Below are 22,068 nucleotides of genomic sequence, written 5' to 3' on the forward strand. Positions count from 1 at the left end.
TAATCCCAGCACTTTGGGAGGCCAAGGCAGGTGGATTATGTGAGGTCAGGAATTCAAGACCAGCCTGACAAACATGGTGAAACCCTGTCTCCAATAAAAATACAAAAAGTTAGCCAGGTGTGGTGGTGTGTGCCTGTATAGTCCCAGCCATTGGGGAGGCTGAGGCAGGAGAATTGCTTGAACCTGGGAGGCAGAGGTTGCAGTGAGCCAGGATAGCGCCGCTGCACTCCCACCTGGTGACAGAGTGAGTCTCTGTCTCAAAAAAAAAAAAAAAGAACTGTGGCTGAGACCTGTGGAAGCCCTGGGAGACCTAGCAGAGGCAAATCAAAGCACTCTGTAACACTACTTCCACAATCCCGGGTACATGGAAGGTCCACTGTGGGAGCACAGGATAGAGGAAGATTCCTTGCTAAAGAGCTTACCAAATGAACAACAACAACAAAAAAAAAAAAAAACAAGAAAACTAAAAAATTAAACAATAAACCATCAGGGTGTCAGCAGAAACAGACACACACACACACACACACACACATACACAAACACACACACATTAGAAATAATGGAATTCCTAGATAATAACACAAGCTGAGAGGAGAAAACTGGGGGAAAATACATTTAAATGAGCAAACAAGTGTTTTAAAAAAACACTTTAAAAAGGCAAGGGCATGCTGAAAAATAACAAGCAATTATGAAAAATAACCAAATAAAATTACATAAAATAAAAAACAGAAACCCAAAATAAAAACACAATATATGGATTAAACACAAAATGAGACACAACTGAAGAGAGAACTAAACTAAAACAAAGAGCTGCAAAAATTACCCAGAATGCAGAAAGGAGACGAGAGAAAATATGAGCAGAAGCTAAAAAGACATGAAGTATAAAATAACAAGAAGGTGTAAAACATGTACAATAGGACAAAGAGAGAATAGGAAGGAAGACTAAACAATGGGCAAGATAAGGGTGGGGGATTATCCAGAATGAATGAAAGACATGAATCTGCAGATTCAAGATCCCTAACTGGGAAAACAAATAAAGACTTAAATGATGACTCTGTTATAAATGACAGAACACCAAAGACAGAGGAGGTTTCAAAAGCAAGCAAAGCCAAGGCAGAGATTACCTAAGAAGGAGCAACTGTGATGAGAGCAAGACTTCTCGGGAGTAATAATGGAAGGCATCAAGTAGCGTAACAACATTCTTCATGTGCAGAAAGAAAATAAGAATAAAACAGTGTCCAATGCAGATGATTAAAGAAACATATTTTGAGACAAAGACTGAAAAGACTGACACTAGCAGGCCTGCCCCAGAGGAAATTCTGAAAGGCAGTAAGAGTAATTTTAGATCGAGGATCAAAAATGTAAAACAAAGAGAACTAAAGTTAAAAAAAAAAAAAGCCAAACATAAGGAAATTAGTAAACATCATTCCAGACAACTATAAATTCAAACAGGAAAAATAAAACAAATTAGAAAATATTTAGAATTAAAATATGAGAGGAAGAGAGTCCACACATCAAAGAGATGTATATATACTCTACTTGTGAGATACAGCATTTTAAATATACCCATTAAATCAAGTGTGTTAACTGTGTGCTTCAAATCTATATCCTTGTGATTTTTTATCTGATTTATAAATTAAGATGTATGTATTAAAAACTCCTGGTAGAGAGACAGATCTTTCTATTTCTCCTTGTAGATCTGCCAATTTTTGCTTATTATTAGACTATGTTATTAAGTGCATATACATTTAGATGCACTGTATAATCAAAATGTGGAATGCAGCGAACATGGTTCTTAGGAAAAAATCATCTTAAATGCTTACATGAGAAAATAAAATGGCTGGAAATTAATGAGCTGAGCATCCAACTTGTTAGAGAAGCATGGAATGAAACGCTTAAAAAGGAATCAATAAATAAGAACAGAAATAAAGTAAAAATACATTTAAAAGGATCAACAAAGCCAAAAGTGGGTGCTTTGTAGACTAATGGTAAGTCCGGCAAGACAAAATAGAGAATGCACAAATAACCAGTCCTGGGTGCAAAACGGAACACCGCGGCTCTGTGTCACCACCCCCACCTCGCCTGCCTTTCCATTCTTCAGTATGAGACAGCATTGCTTATTTAATAGAGAACAAGGATTTAGCTTTCTTATCCACTGCACTCTCTTCCCAAACACTTATGTCTCCACAGTCCCACCAATAATCAGTATTTACATAATTACGACCAGAAAAATGTATTCACAACTGCACCAATATATGTTTACTGATTTGTTTTTGCTTTTGTTTTTTTTGAGATGAAGTCTCACTCTGCCGCCCAGGATGAAATGCAATGGTGTGATCTCTGCTCACTACAACCCTTGCCTCCCAGGTTCAAGTGATTCTCCGGCCTCAGCCTCCCAAGTAGCTGGGACTACAGGTGCGCGCACCACCACGCCCAGCTAAATTTTGTATTTTTAGTAGAGACGGGGTTTTGCCATGTTGGCCAGGCTGGTCTCAGACTCCTGATCTCAGGTGATCCACCCGCCTCAGCCTCCCAAAGAGCTGGGATTACAAGCATGAGCCACCATGCCTAGCGTGATTCATTTTTTTAAAGTATATATATAACCTTTGTTTTCCCTGGAGTTAATTATTACCTCACCTGTTGTTAATAACATTTGCTGATTTTTTTGGTTTATATTACTAATTGTCAGAAGTATGACTCTTTCCTCTAAAAACACATCCGGTAATGCTCTATTTCTTTTCTTTTCCTTTTCGAGCCATTCTTCCTAAAGCCCGTGCTGCTGCTGCAATCTGGACCAGTCATCCATCCCTGAACTAGGGAGCATCTCTTGTGCTAAAATATCCTTCACCAGCAACCTGGGCATTCCCTTTGCTCCCTTCCCGCAAAGGATCCTCTCTTGTCTCCTACGGGCAGTGGGCGTCTGCCATCTTTTCTGGCCATCCGGTACTGGGAAACAACCTTGTGATGTTTTGCTAACTTCTGAGCCCCACCTTCCCAAAACACTCCTTTCCCCAACTCTCCTGCCTGAGTGCAGGTCTGTGCCGTAGCTCTGTGAGCAGTGTGGGGCTGCATGGGGCCTGAGAACACAGGTTCTACCCCTTCAGTGGAGGCACTGCGCTTTCAGAAACAGCGCATGTTTGGGCTCGAGGCCACCGTCAGTATGGGTGGCAATGTCCGTGCCATGTAGGCCTGTCTGAGACAGCCTTGCTGTGGATCCCAAACAACACAGAAAGAACTATCTGTACAAAAATAAAAATAAAAATTTTTAATTAAAAAATTAGACCTGTTGGCATGCACCTGTAGTCCCAGTTACCTGCGAAGTGAAAATGAGAGGATCACTTGAGCCCACGAGTTTGAGGCTGCAGTGAGCTAAGATCGCACCGTCACACTCCTGTCTGGGTGACAGGGCAAGACCTTGTATCATAAAAAAACAAAAAGAAAGTAAGTTTAAGTTCAAGTTCGGAGCACTGGTGGTTTGGTTCGGAAGTTAGCCAACTTGAAAGAAAAATCAATCAGATTTGCTTCTAAACTAAGAACCTCTTCAGCAGCCCTCCCGACATTCCCACACCGCTCACAAAAGGCGGCTTCACATCCCATGAGATCCGGGAGGGCACGAGACAAACACAGACACGCTCGCCTCATCAGAACAGCAGCACTGAAACAGCCAAGTGAAGTCCCTTCTCTGAGGGCTGCTGCAAACCCTACGGTCATCGGGCTCTGGGACAGCACTCAGTGCCAGTCCCCTGAGGATACCCACAGAGGCATGTGGCACCTCTGCCCTCAGGAGGAGCACCCAAGGCCCCTCAGCCCAAAAATGAGAAACACAGCCCCTCCTATCTCAGGGAGGTCACACAGCACCTCCTTCCTCACAGGGGAAACACAGCCCTTCCCCCTCACAGGGGAAACACACAGCCCCGCCCCCCTTACAGGGACACACACAGCCCCGCCCCCCTCACAGGGACACACACACAGCCCCGTCCCCCTCACAGGGGCACACACAGCCCCGCCCCCCTCACAGGGACACACACAGCCCTGCCCCCCTCACAGGGACACACACAGCCCCGCCCCCCTCACAGGGACACACACACACACAGCCCTGTCCCCCTCAGGGACACACACAGCCCCGCCCCCCTCACAGGGACACACACAGCCCCTCCCCCCTCACAGAGACACACACAGCCCCTCCTCCCTCACAGGGACACATACAGTCCCTCCCCCCTCACAGGGACACATACAGCCCCTCCCCCTTCACAGGGACACACACACAGTCCCTCCCCCCTTACAGGGACACACACACACACAGCCCCGTCCCCCTCAGGGACACACACAGCCCCGCCCCCCTCACAGGGACACACACAGCCCTGCCCCCCTCACAGGGACACACACACACACAGCCCCGTCCCCCTCAGGGACACAGAGCCCCTTCGCCCTCACAGGGACACACACAGCCCCTCCCCCATCACAGGGACACATACAGCCCCACCCCCTCATAGGGACACACATAGCCCCTCCCCCCTCACAGGGTCACACACAGCCCCACCCCCTCACAGGGACACACAGCCCCTCCCCCCTCACAGGGATACATACAGCCCCACCCCCTCATAGGGACATACAGCTCCTCCACCCTCACAGGGACACACACAGCCTCTCCCCCCTCACAAGGACACATACAGCCCTTCCCCCTCACAGGGACACACACAGCCCTTCCCCCTCACAGGGACACGTACAGCCCTGCCCCCATCACAGGCTGGCCTTTGGGGCTGCTCCTCAGTCTTCTCCCTCCTGGGGGCTCTGCTCCCCAGTCCTTGGCTCCTGAGCCATGGATTTTCCCAAGACCCCCAGTGAGGGGCTGCAGCAGAAGGCACAGTTGACACAGGGAAGGAATGCTCGGGACCCCTCAGGTAATCCAGGGGGCAGAGGCTGGGCCGCCTGAGTACCCGGCTCTAGCCCTTGAGGCAGCCGTGCTATGGGCAGGCGCTGTCAGGGCTCCTGCCTCTGTTTACTCATCCCTGAAATGGGTCACAGTTGTACCCCAGGTGTTGATACAGGAAGTATCCAGAGGGCCTGGCACTGAGGGGTCCCAGTCACCATCAGCCTAACTGAAAGGGGAGGCTGAGTTCCCTGTCTTATGTGGTTGATGACATACAAGTAGAATTTGACTGCAAATACGAAGGAATTTCTTTTTTCCTCACTCAAAACCAGTTATCAGGAAGAAAAACAAATGAGCACCAATGACTGTCTGGCTCTGTGGAGGGGACCACCCATCACAGGCAGCGCCCCTCCCGCCCGTCACTGGCAGCACCCCTCCCACTTTGAAGTGCCTGCCACTGGTCTCCATTGGGTCCCGGGTGTGCTCTGCACAAACAGGGCACTCCTAGAAAACACTGCCGCCACTCTGCTGTCTGTGTCTTGGTGACAAACCAAAAATGCTTCTCACCAAGCAGAGGGCAAAAGGACACGTTCACCACTTCATTGAAGCCAAGAGGAGCAGGATGTCTCAGGAACATGCGACCAGGTAGCTCAAGTCTGCCAGTGGCGGCACGGTGGCTGTCCCAGTCACTCCTCACAGCTGCACTGCCTGGAACCCACCAGGCCTGAGGCCTCTGAGCATGGTCCACATGTGACAAATGCCCACAAACTCTTTCCGTGCGATTCCCCCACGGTTTATGTGACTCGTGTCTTTCTTCACTACACGTTGGAAAAATCAGCTCCCTAAGAGAAAGAAAGGGAAACTTCCCGGAGCACTGCAGAAGCTGGAAAGACGTGCAATGCTTTCTCGGCCACCTTAAATTCCTATGTCAACCTGAGCAGGTAAAAATGTTCTGAGGCTGGGCGCAGTGGCTCACGCCTGTAAACAAAGTAGTTTGGCGCGCTGAGGCAGACAGGTCACTTGAGCCCAGGAGTTTAGCCAGCCTGGGCAACATGGTGAAAACGCTGTCTCTAAAAAAGATAGCCAAAAATTCACTGGGCGCAGTGGCACATGTCTGTGGTCCCAGCTACTCGGGAGGCTGAGGTGGGAGGATGGCTTAAGCCTACGAGGTCAAGGCTGCAGTGAGCCATGATCATGCCACTGCACTCCAGCCTGGACAACAGAGCCAACCCTTGTCTCAAAAAAAGAAGAAAATGTCTTTGGATAAAGAAGCAGTGGAAACAGGTGTTAAGTAGGGACAGCAAAGGCAAGACTGCACAAGAGATGCCGTGGCTGGCTCCTGGCCCCTGCCAGCGCTCCAGAGTCAAGACACCCAGCAGAAATGCAACGTCCATGGCTAGGAGGAATGAGGAGAGAGGGCTGCCGGGCTCGGGGGTCGGGAGTGGGGCTGCCCAGAAGCTTCAAACCCTGAGAGAGCCTTGGTTCTGGCGACTACACTGTGGGGCAATGGGGCAGACAGGACAAAGCTTGGGACATCCCAACAGCGCAGACAGGTGACAGTGTGAGTCAGAGGCAGAACTCCCCACACGTCCTCCTTACCATTGAGGAGCTGCAGCTCCAGGAAGGTAGCAGAACACACTTTACACGCCCACTGGCTGGGCTCCGACTCCATGGGGACGCTGTTTTCTGGGGTGCCTGCAGCTTCAAAAGACATGAGAGGAGAAAAAGGTGACCCCCAAGCAGCTCATGTCGGAGAAGAGGTGTGTGCTGGGAGTCAGGGATGACAGGGATGACAGCAGCTGACGGGCCCGTGATCACTCCACACGACAGACACCGTTTTCAGAGCTTACACACGTGGCTGATTCAGTCCTGTAACTGTCCCCTTTTCACAGATGAGGCAACCGAGCATAGAGCCACGCCTGCTGCAGGGTCACCAGTCACAGAACTGTGAACTCCTCCAAGAAGCCAGTCCAGGGGACCAGAATCGTCCCTTCTAGGACTTCACGAGGTAAGTGCATCCTAAAGAGCCAAGTGTCATTCCTCAGCCTCTCACCAGCTCATAGAGTAAGAGACAATGGAACCCAAGCAGCCAGGCAGTGGCGCCCGCCCGGCGCTGTCCAGCAGAGCTTTCTGTGGATGAGGGATGTGCGCCCCAGCTGCTATCCAGCAAGGCTGCCGGTAACCAGATGTGGCTTGTGTCCCAGGAAACAAGGACTTAATCTTACTAAATTTGACCTTAAACAGGCACCGGAGGCAGGTGGCCACTACCCCAGGCAGCACCTCTGTCTCTCAGCCCACACTGCACAGGAACCTGGGGAGAGAGAGCTAAGCTGAGGGGACACGGCATGTGGGGCACACCTGGCCGTAAAGAGAACTACAGGCACCTTTTAACAAAAAAATCACTGATGCTCTTGTGCAACCTCAAATTGAGGTGGGGGGGTCAAGAAAGTGTGCCATGATCTGGCCCAGCCCAGTGTCTCCACACCTTGTCTGGCAGCCCCTGTGGGCCAGCCCAGGCCAGGACCCCTGCCTATCACTTCCACTCCAATCACACAGCCTGCACTGAAGCTCATCACCCACTGCCAACTTCAGGAGCCACTCACAGACACAAACTCCTGGGTCTTTAAAAAAAAACCAAAACCACAACTGCACATGCATTTGGCACTATGAAAAAACACGGATCTTTTCATATCCAAAACTAGTACTAAGGTTGTAATGAACGGAAGGTGAACATACAGATTATCGCTGTACCTGTTTGCATCCATGCTGAGTTTGCATAAGACAAGACAGAGGTATAAATGCAGGGTGAAATTTTCTGATCCATGCTGAGTTTGCATAAGACAAGACAGAGGTATAAATGCAGGGTGAAATTTTCTGATCCATGTTGAGTTTGCATAAGACGACAAGACAGAGGTATGAATGCAGTGTGAAATTTTCTGTCATACTAAAAATAAAGAAAAAGCAGAAAGAGTGTGGTAGGCCACCATGCCAGCAGGGAATTTTTCCGGGACACCTCGTCCCCACCAGCTCTGTTCCCTTTTACACTTGCTGAGAATCTCCTGCTTGAAGAATCCCAAAAGATCGAGGACAAATGGAAATCACAGCCAAACCCCCACTTCTCACTCGCCTTCCCAAACACACACAGGTTCCAAAGAGAAAAACAGTTGCATGTCAGTCTCAGAGAAAGAGGACGAGGGGCCAGGTTACCGGAGGCCACCACCTCTCAATGGGGGAGTTTCTACTAATCCATGTGGGCCGCTGTCTCCAGCAATACAGCTCCCAAACCCCCAGAGGACCAGTTCCCTTCAGCTTGGCGTTCTGCTGCTAAGTACAAGGACTAGAAAAACTTGTCATGGTGACTGTCTCCTCATCAACAGAAGAACTCAGGGTTTTCCAAATATTCATTGTAAAAGATAAAGAGTTCTTAGGAAAAAATACTAGTCAACAGTCAGAAGGCAACTCTTACCGCCAATCACTTAAATATCCAACAAGAGAGAAGTATCCGCCGGGCGCGGTGGCTCAAGCCGCTAACCCCAGCACTTTGGGAGGCCGAGGCGGGTGGATCACGAGGTCAAGAGATCGAGACCATCCTGGTCAACATGGTGAAACCCCGTCTCTACTAAAAATACAAAAAATTAGCTGGGCATGGTGGCGCGTGCCTGTAATCCCAGCTACTCAGGAGGCTGAGGCAGGAGAATTGCCTGAGCCCAGGAGGCGGAGGTTGTGGTGAGCCGAGATCACACCATTGCACTCCAGCCTGGGTAACAAGAGTGAAACTCCGTCTCAAAAAAAAAAAGAGAAGTATCTCAGCAAAATCTAACATGATGCAGCTTTAAAGTGACGCCAGAGACAGTAATAGGGAAAAGGCGTAAGATGTGGTTTAGCCAGACTGTGCTTGCAGAGAAAAGCAAGAAGTAAGACAGGAGGCGCAGCTCGAGCTCTGCTATGCAGAGTTTTAAAACAAGGGACAGCAAGGCTACGGCACAGAAAGCAGCCTGATGTTCCAGCGGGGGGCTGACCGCAGGGCAGCACGAGACAACTTCCTAGGATGAAGTTCTGTAACTCAGCTTCGATGGAGCTTACACAACGGCAGACACTCAAAAGTCTCTAAACTGGCCAGGAGTGGTGGCTCACGCCTGTTAAGCCCAGCTTCTTGGGAGGCTGAGGCGCAAGAATTTCTTGAACTCAAGAGGTGGAGGTTGCAGTGAGCCAAGATCACACCACTGCACCCCAGCCTAGGTGACAGACCCAGACTCTGTCTCAAAATAAATAAATAAATAAATAAATAAGTGTCTGAGCTGAGCCTCACTGCATGTCATCAGTGCTGGTTTTAAAAATAATACAGGGGCCAGTCCGGTGGTTCTCGCCTATAATCCCAAGACTTTGGGAGGCTGAGGCAGGTGGATCACTTGAGGTCAGGAGTTCAACACCAGCCTGGCTAACAGGGTGAAACCCCATTTCGACTAAAAATACAAAAACTAGCTGGGCGTGATGGTACATGCCTGTAATCCTAGCTACTTGGGAGGCTGAAGCAAGAGAATTGCTTGAACCGGGAGGTGGAGGTCTCAGTGAGCTGAGATCAGGCTACCACATTCCAGCCTTAGCCACAGAGCAAGACTCTGTCTCAAAAATATTAAATTAAAAATTAAAAATATGATAAAATGCTCATCAAATGGCAGAACAGTGATGCTATATGCGCCTCTACAGTTTCCCCGAGTTATAAAATGTGTTAATATTTGACTCTTTTCATAGAAAGATGACTTGGAAAATTTTCTCTCTTTGGAACCCGTGTGTGTTTGAGAAGGTGAGAAATTACCGTTTGTCCACGGTCTTGTGGGGATTCTTCAAGCAGTGGATTCTCAGAGAGCGAGTGTAAAAGGGAACAGAGGCTGGTGGAGACAGGTGTGGCATAACCACACTTTGCTGGCATAGTGCCCCATGGCTTGCTCCTGGCCCCTGCCAGCTCTCCACACTGTCTCCCATGAAGATCCCGGATGCTTCTTGGGCTGCCCCCTCCATCTGTCAGCAGGTTCAGGTTTGTGTAAAGAAAGAAAATCAATCGTAATGTGAGCTCAAGAAAAAGATAAGGCCAGGCACAGTGCTCCATGCCTAGAATTCCAGCACTTTGGGAGGTGGGAGGATTGCTTGCATACAGGAATTCAAGACCAGCCTAGGCAACCTAGTAAGACCCATCTCTACTAAAAATAAAAATAAAATAGCTGGGTGTGGTGGCACACACCTGTAGTCCCAGCTACTAGGGAGGCTGAGGTGGGAAGATCACTTGAGCCAGGTGCGTGGCTGCAATGAGCCATGATCATGCCACTGCTACAGCCTGGGCGACAACAAAAAACAACAAAAAAAGAAAAAGAGCTAACTAGAAAAGCAAACCCACTACCAGAAAAAAATAATAAGTAACTTTTAAAGGGATGTGTTACTGCTCCTTCAGTACAAAACCAAACTTTTCTCTGTATTTAGAAGACACCTCCACTGATCTGCAAATTGACAGATTTGTACACAAAGATGCATGTTTAGAGCAAATGAAAGAAGAAACAGAATTAAGTCAGTAAGTCTTAGGAGCTCTGCTGCTCACCAGGAAAGACTGGGCCACCACACTGGGCGATTTACAGGAAGACGGCTCCTGGGTCCATCGGCCGCCGGCACGGTTCTAGGAGCACACCCATGGCCCTGGAAGCCACTCACATCGCTCTGCATACACCCACTGGGCCAGAGGTGGACAGTGTCTCAAAAGGCTCCTGTCCTCCCACCACGAAGCAGCATTCTCTCTGGACGTGCCCACCCCAGAGGCCGCGTTGCTGAACAGGAGTGGAATTAGTTACCCCAGGAACTCCAGGCCTTCGCGGTCTAAACGGTGAGAGCTATGCAAGGGGCCAGCTTTCTGGACACTTCTGGCCTCTCTTCGAAGGTCTTGTCACCTATCAAGATATTCATTTCTGAGATGCGGGCAGCGTGGGGCTCCAGTGCATAGCTTCAGCCTGGTGAGGTGCTCGACCGCCACTCAGACTCTGCTTGGACCTGGGTGCACTGGGTGGGCAGGGCTTTAGAAGCACTCCTGTGCCTGGAGAGGGACCCCCAGAGGCTCAGGGAGAAGGGGCTCCAGGGAAGAAGGAGCCAGGTAGGTGGCAGAGGGTGAGAGGCAGTGTGTGTTGGGGGAGGGGCGCTGACGTGGCTGCTGGGTTGCTGTTTGAACAGCCAGCAGGTGGAGCCAGGGAAAGTCCACCAGGGCAGCGGGCGCCACTTCGAGGACCAAGCCAGAGCTCAACAGGGGCTCTCTTGGGAAGGGAAGGAAAGGAGGAACCCAACCAAGCAGGGGGTGGATAGGAATCGCGATGTTCACTACTTCTCTAGAAATAACTGCCATCCGTCCCCGAACACAAGTGACCATCCTAAAAAGCATTTCTGAAATCTAAGAGGAACTAAGTTGTTTATTCCCCCATTAAAAACTTTGTTTAGGGTTCCGCTGTGCTCAGGTGATCATACGTTCCCATTCATGCAGACCATCCTGGTAGAATGATTAGAAGTCCCCTTTTGCTCTCAGAGGTTTTAGGGAGGAATGGGAATTACCCTAGAAACCCTGGAATCAGGAGGTGACTCTACCGAACAACACAGTCCCAGGCTGACTTCATTTAAATCTGTTGTTTCAAACTTAGCTCCAGACTGAAGGGTCTCCGGCAGGTGAAATGAGCACAAAACACCTGCGGTTTCAGTAAGAGGGGATGACATGTGCTTTGACCTCAGCCTTGAGAGTGGTGAGGGCGCCACCCAGGATACAAACTGACTGGAGGTAAATGGCCAAGGCCAGCATCTCAGAACCCCACCCCCAGCGTGGCTGCAGTCTGGGCTGGCCGTGGGCACACGCGCTGCCAGCTGCCTAGGCCTTCAGGAATTCCAGACACAGGTCCCGATGATCACAGTTCCTTGGGCTCTGCTTGGAGAGCCCAGCCTCACAGGACTTGGAAATGGCTCCTGACCCGGTAGGTGCTGCCACAGGGACCTCTCTGATGCCGGGCCAGGCCAGGCCAGGCCAGGCCAGGTACCTGGTTTTGGCAAAGCCAAGAGGGTGGGGCTAGGAGCAGCTGGGTGAAGAGCAGTGGGTTTCTCCAAGTTCTTTTTGTCCCTTTCACTCTTAAAGAACTCCCCACAAAGCCACAGTCTTTTTCTGCAAACATGTCTGTGAAGGATGCGAAGCCCTGAGTACACTTAGCTGCCTTTACCATCCTGGCGGAAGAGGACACTGCCACCCCTGTGGGCCCTGCAGAGAGCCGCCCCTCCTGGCTCCCCACTGACACTCCCCGGCAGCATCCCCAGTGGCTCCTCTCCACCCAGCCCTCGCAGGGCCCATAATGGGTTCAACAGTGGCTCCCCGAAATTCACACCCACCTACAGCCCTTAAGAGAGGATCCTTGCAGATGGCATCAAGTTAAGGTGAGGTCATGCTGGATTGGGAAGGCCTAAATCCAATGACTGGTGGCCTTATGTAGAGAGGACACAGAGACATGGGGGAGAAGACAAGTAGAGACTGGAGTCATGCAGCCACAAGCCAAGGGATGCAAAAGCCTGCTGTGCCAGCCGCCACTAGAGGCTGCGGAGAGGCCCGGGACAGTCTCCCTCCAGGTGTCCAGAAGGAACCAGTCCTGCTAACACCTTGATCCTGGATGTCTGGACTCCACCACTGTGGGAGGGCACATTTCTGACCTGAAAGCCACTGGGGTTGGTGGTGGTTTACGAGGGTAGCACAGCGCCGGGACACTCCCATGCAATGCTGGGACACTCCCACGTGGCCCAGGGACACTCCCACACAGCGCGGGGACACTCCCACGAGACACTCCCACGCAGCCCAGGGACACTCACACACAGCCCATTTCGGACTCCTCCCTCACTCCATTTTATCTGCCCACCTGGGATTAGCGACAACCAGGTGCATTTACAAAGCCTCAATCATACTAACAAACAGGACAGATAAAAACCTTGCAAATCTGTGAAGAATCTTACACCGTGGAGCTACTATTTTGGATTACACTGCATTTAAGGAAACTAGGGTCATGTGAGAATAAGGTCATTTGCGTGGGGGGTGAGGAGAGTCAATAGCTATTTCTCCCCCTTGAGCAAGAATCTTCATGGCAACCACAGATAATGTGTGCTCCTGGGTAGTGTTAGCTTCTGCCATATGAAATTAATGTTTTGCAGGTTGGAAGACATCAAACATCAGGAAGTTCACATGGTTTCTTCAGGTTTTATGAGGAGGATCTACGCCAAAAAGACCCACAACACGGATGAGAAAGATTGAAAGTTCAACAAGCCCACTCGGGGGAAGTGGTGTCGACAGGCACTGTGATTTGCTTTTCCAAAGGAATGCTGGATTTTGGCAGAGCACTCACATATGTCCACTAGGGCTTTCTTTGAACATGCGCATACACGCACACACACACACACACACACATACGCACATGTAGGCACACACACACACAGAGATGCACATGTACGCACACACACAGATACATGCACACACACAGATACGCACATGTACAGGCACACACACACAGAGATGCACATGCGTGCACACAGATACGCACGTGTATGCATACACACAGATATGCACACGTACGTGCACACACAGACACACATGCACACGCAGACACACACATGCACACACATACACATATGTAGGCACACACACAGATACGCACATGCACACCAGATACACATGTGCACGCACACACACTCCCCTGAAATCTAGAAGGAGGCACTGCACAGTGAGCAGCAGCACTGGAGCCGGAGGCCAGGGACCAATCCTGATTTCTTCATCTGCTTCACTGTGACCTGGGCTCAGTTCCTTCACCTCTCTGTGCTCTGTCTCCTCTGTCCAGAGACAGGGTGAGTAGCCCTGCCTCATGGGATCAGGAGGATGAGTCACAGGATGTAGCCCCGAGGGCAGAGCTTAGCAGTCACACACCATAACAACGACAGTGGTCCCAGATCACAATGCAGTACTTTTCCTGTATCACCTGGTCTGTGTTTACATGGACAAACACCATGTGTTAAGGGCCCACTGCATGCTGGACAGGCTGGCAGCCTAGAACCGCAAGCTACACCATACGGCCTGGGTGCGCAGCGGGCCGTGCCATCGTGAGAGTGCGCTCTACGGTGCTCCAATAACAAAGACATCGCCCCAGGACACATTTCTCAGATGTATCTCTGTCCGAATGTGCAGCTTGTGTTACATCTGCCTGCCCAAACTCACCGAGGATGTTTAACAAGCGCAAAGACAGACCTGACTCTCTGCCCCCAACTCTCTGCATCCCAGCAGCTGGCCCCACACAACCCACCTCATCGGCATGGGGTCAGCACAGAGCCAGGGGGCCATAACCCCTCGGCAAGGCACAAGGGAAGGCGGGCCTGGGACCAGGGGCCACCACATACCGTGGGCGCTAGAGCAGGCCTGCTTCAGCATGGGCTTGTCCATCTTCTTGGCATAGAAGGCAGCGTACCACACGCGCAGCTCGGTGCCCGGGGGGATGTCCCTGGAGGTGGTGAAGTACACGTCGCTGCCGTGCTGGTAGGCCGTCAGGTTCTGGTGCTCAGCCTCCGCCGCCGGCCGCACCAGCATCATCCAGTTGCAGTCATCCTCGTTGGAGGTGTCAAAGCACACGGGGTGTCCGTCCTTCTGGAACACCTGAGGGTGAGTCGGCCCACGAAGAAGCCAGGGACATGGCAGATTACCCATCTACGTGTCAGCGTGTGGGGGGCGGGTGCTGAGGAACCCATCTATACAGTGACACGTCAGAGGCCAGAAGGGCTCCCGTACAGGATGCTGAGGTGGGAGGGTCACAGGTAGACCATGTGGCTTCAACAGGTCAGATTAGTCACAGGCAAAAGGAAGCAGCAGACACAGCCAACGGGTCTATGTGTCACTGGGTCACCTGAGTGTGACTCACGGCCCAGGTGCAGAACTCAAGTTCTAATCAGGTTCTAGTGGGCATGGGGACATCAAGGTTCTAGTCCTAGTGCAGGTGGGCTTTCAGTGGACACCTGAGCTCTGCTCCTAGTCCAGGTGTCACGGGGACACGTAGGCTCCACAGACGGCCCACTGGGAACTGGGACACTGAGTTCCACTTCCAGATCTGCCACTATTTCTTTATGGATTAAATGCAGGCAGGCAGTAGGGAGAGAAACTTAACTATTTTGAGGTTCAGATCAACCACCCGAGTATAGGAGGGTTTTGTTCCTTATTTTCTGAATGCCATGATCTCTCCCTCACTGTGGGAGGACAGCTCTCCCCTCTCCCAAGCTTTTCCCGGAGAGGCCTCTCTAAGGACAGAGCCCTTGGCAGCGAGAGTCAGGAGCGGGGGACAGCCATCCGCTAATGACCCCCAGTTGCTGAGGAAGGCGTGCTCCCAGCTGGCAGCACCCTCGCTCTGTTGGGCATACAGGAGCTGAACGCTGGAGCGTGCACTGAGAACAACCCAGTGCCAGGCGGTGACCTTCAGAATCGAGTAGGTGAAAGACCACCAAATGGGCAGAACAGACTTCTTTAAAGGGGCCTGGCCCCAACCTTGCACCCACACCAACTGTGTACATCAGCCAGACAGGTGCTGCAAAGGACAGTCAGGTGGCTGATGGCCTTTCAGAGGCTGGTTTAGGCACCGCTACGTATTTCTTCAACTTAAAACTTTCCTTCTTTCCCTTCCTTCCTTCTCCTCCCTCCCTCCCTCCCTTCTTTCTCTTTGTAAACAAATAAAGTGTCTTTCCCTTTTTTCCCTTTTTGCTGAAATCTGCCTTCCAAGATCAGCTTTCAAAGGAGTTCCAAAAACCCAAGCTTGTTGACTTCCACTGCCTGTCCTAAAACAAGCGGATCCCTTTTAAGGGTCTCTAAGAAAAGTCTGCTGACTAGCAACCCGTTCCGCCTTTGTTTATTTCACAGATATTTCTAAAGACTGGCTGGCTTGGGGTAGGACACTGAGGGCAGGCAGGGGAACAGTAAAAACCCACCTCGCCTGGCCTCACAGGCCTTCCGGAGGGCTCATTTTTTAAGTATTCCAGAGCCTGCCTTGCAATTTACATACATTTTAGTTTTCTTAAATGCACATAAAAGTAGAGAACCATTGTCTTCTCTCACTCATTGTGATGTGCTTTTTAGAGCTGCCAAACTTTGTATTATGCCCAACATCTCGCCACTGCCTCAACAAACACCTTCCCTTTGAAAGAGTTTTGCAAACTATCAAGTGCTGTGCACAGGCATGGAAATGACCAGAGTGATGCAGTCCCACAAGATGCAGCCTCAGAAAGCCTGTGATAGCAACGGAAGGTTCAGGTGTGGAGCTTTGGGGTTTCTCCTGCATATGTTTTAAACACACTCTTTAATGTTCTGCAAAACTGAAAATGACAAAATACGGCCAGGCACAGTGGCTCCCAGCACTCTGGCAGGCTGAGGCAGGTGGGTCACCTGAGGTCAGGAGTTTGAGACCTGCCTGGGCAACATGGTGAAACCCCGTCTCTACTAAAAACACAAAAAGTAGCTGGGCGTGGTGGCACCTGTAATCCCAGCTACCTGGGAGGCTGAGGCAGGAGAATGGCTTGAACCAGAAAGACAGAAGTTGCAGTGAGCCGAGATCGCGCCACTGCACTCCAGCCTGGGCAACAAGAGCAAACGTCCATCTCAAAAAAATAAAAGAGAAAAACAAAAAGAAATGACAAAATACTAACTTAATATTGATGCCCTTGTAATATAAAAACAAACATTTTCTTGGAAACTAAGCAGACCTACAATATTTAGAGCTGTTTTCAAGGCATTTCTAAACTATGGAAACTCAGTAGTTCCTTCCCCCATTCCCACACAACAAGGCCATTAACACCCAGCTCCCCAGCTCCCGTCTGGCAACGGCCTTTACCTTCAGGGGAAACGCGGACTCCTTTTCCCATTTGGCGACCCTCCTGGACTCAAAGGGACCAAACTGTGTCCGCTTGACGAGCTGAGTGACGGCGAACACCCCCTCAGCTCCGTCTTCCAGCCGTCTGATCTCCAAGTTGGGAGGAAGGGATGACCTGGAAATGGAATAAAGAGAGTGCTCACACCGGGGACTACGTGTTAACACAACCTAAGAGCTCGCTCTCACTGAGCGCCAGGGTCTTCTGAAATGGAATTCTCCAGGTGATGAAATAGAAGCCTTCCAGGCCAGGGGCAGTGGGAGGATCGCATAAGACCAGGAGTTTGAGACCAGCCTGGGCAACGTGGTAAAAGCCTGTGTCTACAAAAAGTACAAAAAATTAGCTGGGGCATGGTGGTGCGCGCCTGTAGTCCCAGCTACTCTGGAGGCTGAGGCAGGAGGATCACTTGAGCCCACGAGTTGAGCTGAGCCTGGGCCACCACTGCACTGTAGCCTGAGTGACAGTGCAGGACCCGGTATCAAAGAAAAAAAACCGAAACACAACACAGGAGCCTTCCTAATAGGTGCCGAATGAGGACTGAGGCCGAGGTTGTAAAGACACCCTCGGGCTGTGGCAATGGAGCCATAATCTTGTGGCCTTAGCTACACGAGGCCGACCACAAGGCCCTGGTGAGAGTCACCCAGAGCACGCCACGGTGGGGCTGGTTACGGAAGGGCGGGTTTAACTCCCCGTGGGAAAGACAGTGCCAACAGGTGCCTCCCTGGTGGGGCTGCTATGAGACAGAACAGGGTCAGACTGGTGTGGGGTCCAGTGATGGAGGGCAGACCACAGGGAACTTGCTACTGAGGAGCTGCGTGGAGAGCACCCCGAGAAAGACGCCAACTAAATACCAAAAAGGGTTTCCAGCCAAGTGGAGCGGGTCAGTTTCACTGAGGAGGTAACCTCTTAAACTGAAGTGGAAGAATGGCAGGGACGGGGTCTGGGGAGGAAGGTACAGAAGTTGGAACGAGCCCAGGACATGTCCAGGACAGAGGCGAGCATGGGGTGCCCAGCACACGGGCCCCTCGGAGAGAGGCGGGCATGGGGTGTCCAGTGCACTGGCCCCTCGGAGAGGCAAGCATGGGGTGCCCAGCACACAGGCCCCTCGGACAAAGGAGGGCATGGGGTGCCCAGCGCACAGGCCCCTCGGACAGAGGAGGGCATGGGGTGCCCAGCGCACAGGCCCCTCAGACTGAGGCGGGCATGGGGTGCCCAGCACACAGGCCCCTCAGACTGAGGCGGGCATGGGGTGCCCAGTGCACAGGCCCCTCAGACTGAGGCGGGCATGGGGTGCCCAGCGCACAGGCCCCTCAGACTGAGGTGGGCATGGGGTACCCAGCGCACAGGCCCCTCAGGGTGGGCAGGAGGCCATTGAGACGAGAATCCAGCACAGAGGGCCTGACTTCAGGACCAGGAGTTTCAGCTGAATATTCATGGGCGACAGGCAGCCCCTGAGGTTCTGGGGAAGAGGGGGTGGATGCGCTCTCTACTTGAGGCCAAAACACAAATCTCTTTGAGTCACACTAAGAAAAAAATAAACGAACGGTGTTGAGGGCAGTTGGGAGGCTCCTGGTAACAGTCCTGAAGAGAGGACGACCACCTTCGCAGCAGCAACACACACCAGGTACTGCCACCTACGACGCCACGGCCACCGCACGGGAGCCAGCGTTCTCTTCCGTTTACAGAGGCCACCGAGGAACGGAGAGCGCCTTGTCCAAGCCCACCTGCCCTGGACTGCCCTAGGCACAGCCCCCGCGGGTGAGGGTGGAACGACAGGGCAGCTGCTGCCCACTGAGCCAACAGGCCTGCAGGGGCTGCTTCCAGAAGCTGCTGTGGGTCAGCCCTGTGCCTGTTCTCATGACCCCGCATGCCCTCCCGCCTGAGTGTGCATGTGTCCGCTGGCAGGCTGAGACCTGGAATGCACAGAGAAGCCGACGAGCAGACCTCAGCTTGACCACTGGTGCTTGTCACATCGACCACCTGATCCAGTCCGCTCTCCTGCAGCCTCCACATTGAGTCAGGAACAGCTGGGCTCCTAAGAACCCGGAAGTGGATCAGAGAAACTCACTCTGGAGCTTTGAAGCACGTGTTTTGGTGCATCCCAGCAGAGAGGCTGCTCGTTCATGGTGGGAGGGAAATTGCTGGCCCTCACTCGGAGTGCCTCTGTTCTCCCTCGTGCTCCTTCCTCCCTGTCTGCAGACACAAAGGCCTCTATGCGCCTGCGAAGTCACAGCTGGCATAATGACAGGCCCGGGACCGTGGAAGCAGCTCACGGCGGTCACTCACCTTGCCCTGCTTAACACAAAGGAGTCTTTGACCATGACCACTGGGCCCAGCTCGGGACATTCGGAGTCGTGGTACTGGCTGCAGTCTTCACACCCTGCAAGCAGACATCTGAACATCAGAGCACCCAGGGAGGGAGACACCCGAAGAACACAAAGCTGGGAAATGGGGACCCCGGCCCTGTGAGGGTGACCTAGAGCTGAAGATGCCAACAGTGCAAAGACAAGCCAGGGAGGGGGCATCGGATGGCACGAGGCCTGTGTCCCCACGGCCTCCGTCGGCGCTCATGCACACATGAGGAGTGCAAACGTGGGACACGTGCCCAGGGAAAGCTCCAGCTCCGCCACACACCTCAAATCGAGCACGGTCACCCCACGGTGACGCAAAGCAAGACCCTCCCCAAAGAATGAGCATAAGTGAAAACAGCCCATGTTAATGCGTTCGTGATAAATGTAACTTCCCTCCTCCTTAGCCCTGGATTACTTTTCTGGACCATGTGCTACCCCCTGCAATGTGCCCTCTGCCAGCAGTTCTGAGAAGGGCGATCCTGTTAAAACCACACCCCTATAGTGCACCGCTCATGAAATAAATCATGTTTCACAGGGAAATTATAAATCCATAGCTTTTCTATATTATGAAAACCAAATGTGGATGTGGCTTTGCCCAGACAGCAAGCGCCATGCCCGTGTGCTGCTATGACATAGGGCCGGTCTCGGACAGGTCCATGGGTCACTTACAGATGAACATGATCTCTTCACTCCCATCTTCAGCCATCGCTGACACCTGTCAGGACACGAGAGAATCTCATTAATGACAAGCTCTTACCAAAATAATTTTGGTTTTTTTTTTTTTTTCTTTGAGATTGAGCTCCCTCTGTCACCCAGGCTGGAGTGCAGTGGAACAATCTCGGCTCACTGCAACCTCTGCCTCCCAAGTTCAAGGAATTCTCCTTCCTCAGCCTCCCAGGTAGCTGGGACTCCAGGTGCCTGCCACTATACCCAGCCAATTTTTGTTCTTTTAATAGACACAGGGTTTCACCATACTGGGCAAGCTGGTCTCGAACTCCTGGCCTCCAGTGATTCACCTGCCTGGGCCTCCCGAGGTGCTGGTATTATAGGTGTGAGCCACTGTGCCCAGCCTCTTACCAAAATAATGCTTAAGATAACTCATACCAAGGCCTTCTCCAGCTGGTATAGGGCACTTATGTGGTACTCTACAGAGAGCACACAGTGAGGTCTCCTCTTATTATGGGATAGGGCTGGGGTCACTGAAACACCTTCTCACCTCAAATAATATTATTTTTAATAAAAGCAATGAATTTGAGTAGCCTCATAAACTCAGACTTTCGCCTTTTCATATTAGCCATCAATTTCCATTTTTAAAACAAATGTATCAGCTTTTTTGGAGACAGGGTCTTGCTCTACCTCCCAGGCTGGAGTGCAGTGGTGTGATCACAGCTCACTACAGCCTCTGCCTGCTGGGCTCAAGCAACCCTCCTGCCTCAGCCTCCCAAGTACCCACTAATTTTTTGTAGAGACAGGGTGTCACTACAGCTCCAGCTGGTCCCAAACTTCTGGGCTCAACCGATCCTCCAACCTCAGTCTTCCAAAGTGCTGGGATTATAGCACAAGCCATCGTGCCCGCCTGTGTCACCATTTTAAAAAGCCAGCTGTCACTTCTTTCCTCCCTACCCCCTGAGCCGTGACTTCCTCAAGGGCAGGTATGTCTAATGTAACCTTTTCTCTTCAGCTCCTAACATAGGCCTGGTGCCCGTACACACACATTTCTCTGGGGACTAATTCGACACGTGCCATTGTGGAGGACTCTTGTGCTCCCACGTAAGCTGTTATCAGATGCAGCAAACGCTTGCACGTTGGGCAGATGAGCACAAAGTGACACCCCCCCACACACATTCACAGGGTGATCTAGACGCCATTCATTCTGGGGCTTCACATTCCTGGGCTGTAAAGCGGAAATAAAAACACCCACCTCATGCAGTTTGGGGGAACATAAAGTGAGACACACACAGTATGTACTACCAAATAATCATTCCTCCTCTGCCCACCCCCATCCCCAACTGTGCCCACCAGCACTTCCTTCCTGCATCCTGCTTCTCTGATGCCCGCTGCTGGGTGGTTTAGGGAAGCGTGCACGCTGGCACTTCCTGAATGCTGATTCCAACACGCTCTGCACCCAGCTCATCCCCAGCAGCTTGAAGGGTGAAAGGCAGACCATGCAAAGCCTCTATGGAAACTGAGTCACTGAACATGCATGTGTGAGAGCAGTGTGGGGTTGAAAACTTCAAGTTAGGAGTGAGTTAGCTGTAAGGACGTGAGGCAGATGACAGAGAGTGCCAATTTGCCCTTAAGATGCCAGAAATAACCAGGGTGAAATTTTCTCCCAAAACAGCAGTGTATCTTCTTTTCCTGGGAACACACATTTACGTTCAAAGGCATCTCATGCAGCCCTGGCAAGTCTCCTGGGGGCACACATTTACGTTCAAAGGCGTCACATGCAGCCCTGGCAAGTCTCACTCAGTTTCACAGCAGCATCCTGCCTTGCCTGCCCCAGTTCCTGTGGATAAGCACCTCTGCCTGAATAGGGACCAGTCTGGGATGGGGTTCAGCTGGGCCGTGAGCAGGAAATGAATAGGAACAAAGGGCAGAAGCAGCGCTGGGGCAGGGGCGGGGGGAGGGCACGCTTTCATGAGTTGCTGCTGTGCTATTGGAGGTCTAGGACCTGTGTGCCCCTGCAGGAACCCATGCCACTCACAGACCGGAGCTCGGTCAATGGGAACAGCAGACTTTAAGAGGGACCCACACTGTGGTCAGATCACCGCAGAATACAGAGTCCCAACAAGTGACTGGAATCGGAGTGGGAGAATGGAGGGAAGTCATCCCGGCCTTGCTTACCAGGAGCCTGGGTGAATACCCTGAGGCCTGGCGTGGCCGCCTCTCCCAGGGGCAGACCCT

General features: G+C 51.6%; 1 protein-coding gene across 1 annotated transcript in view; it reads right to left on the bottom strand.

Annotated features, from left to right (window-relative positions):
* PRDM15 (PR/SET domain 15) overlaps nucleotides 1-22,068 on the bottom strand; it is an 84,728-nt gene that overhangs the window by 40,609 nt on the left and 22,051 nt on the right. Inside the window, 5 exon segments of the mRNA XM_035282801.3 lie at nucleotides 6,470-6,571; nucleotides 14,309-14,561; nucleotides 16,777-16,930; nucleotides 19,100-19,193; nucleotides 19,834-19,879. Of these exon segments, the coding sequence (XP_035138692.2) occupies nucleotides 6,470-6,571; nucleotides 14,309-14,561; nucleotides 16,777-16,930; nucleotides 19,100-19,193; nucleotides 19,834-19,870 (640 nt within the window). The 5' untranslated portion in view covers nucleotides 19,871-19,879.

This window comes from Callithrix jacchus, chromosome 21 (assembly GCF_049354715.1).
Source record: "Callithrix jacchus isolate 240 chromosome 21, calJac240_pri, whole genome shotgun sequence".
Taxonomy (NCBI): domain Eukaryota; kingdom Metazoa; phylum Chordata; class Mammalia; order Primates; family Cebidae; genus Callithrix; species Callithrix jacchus.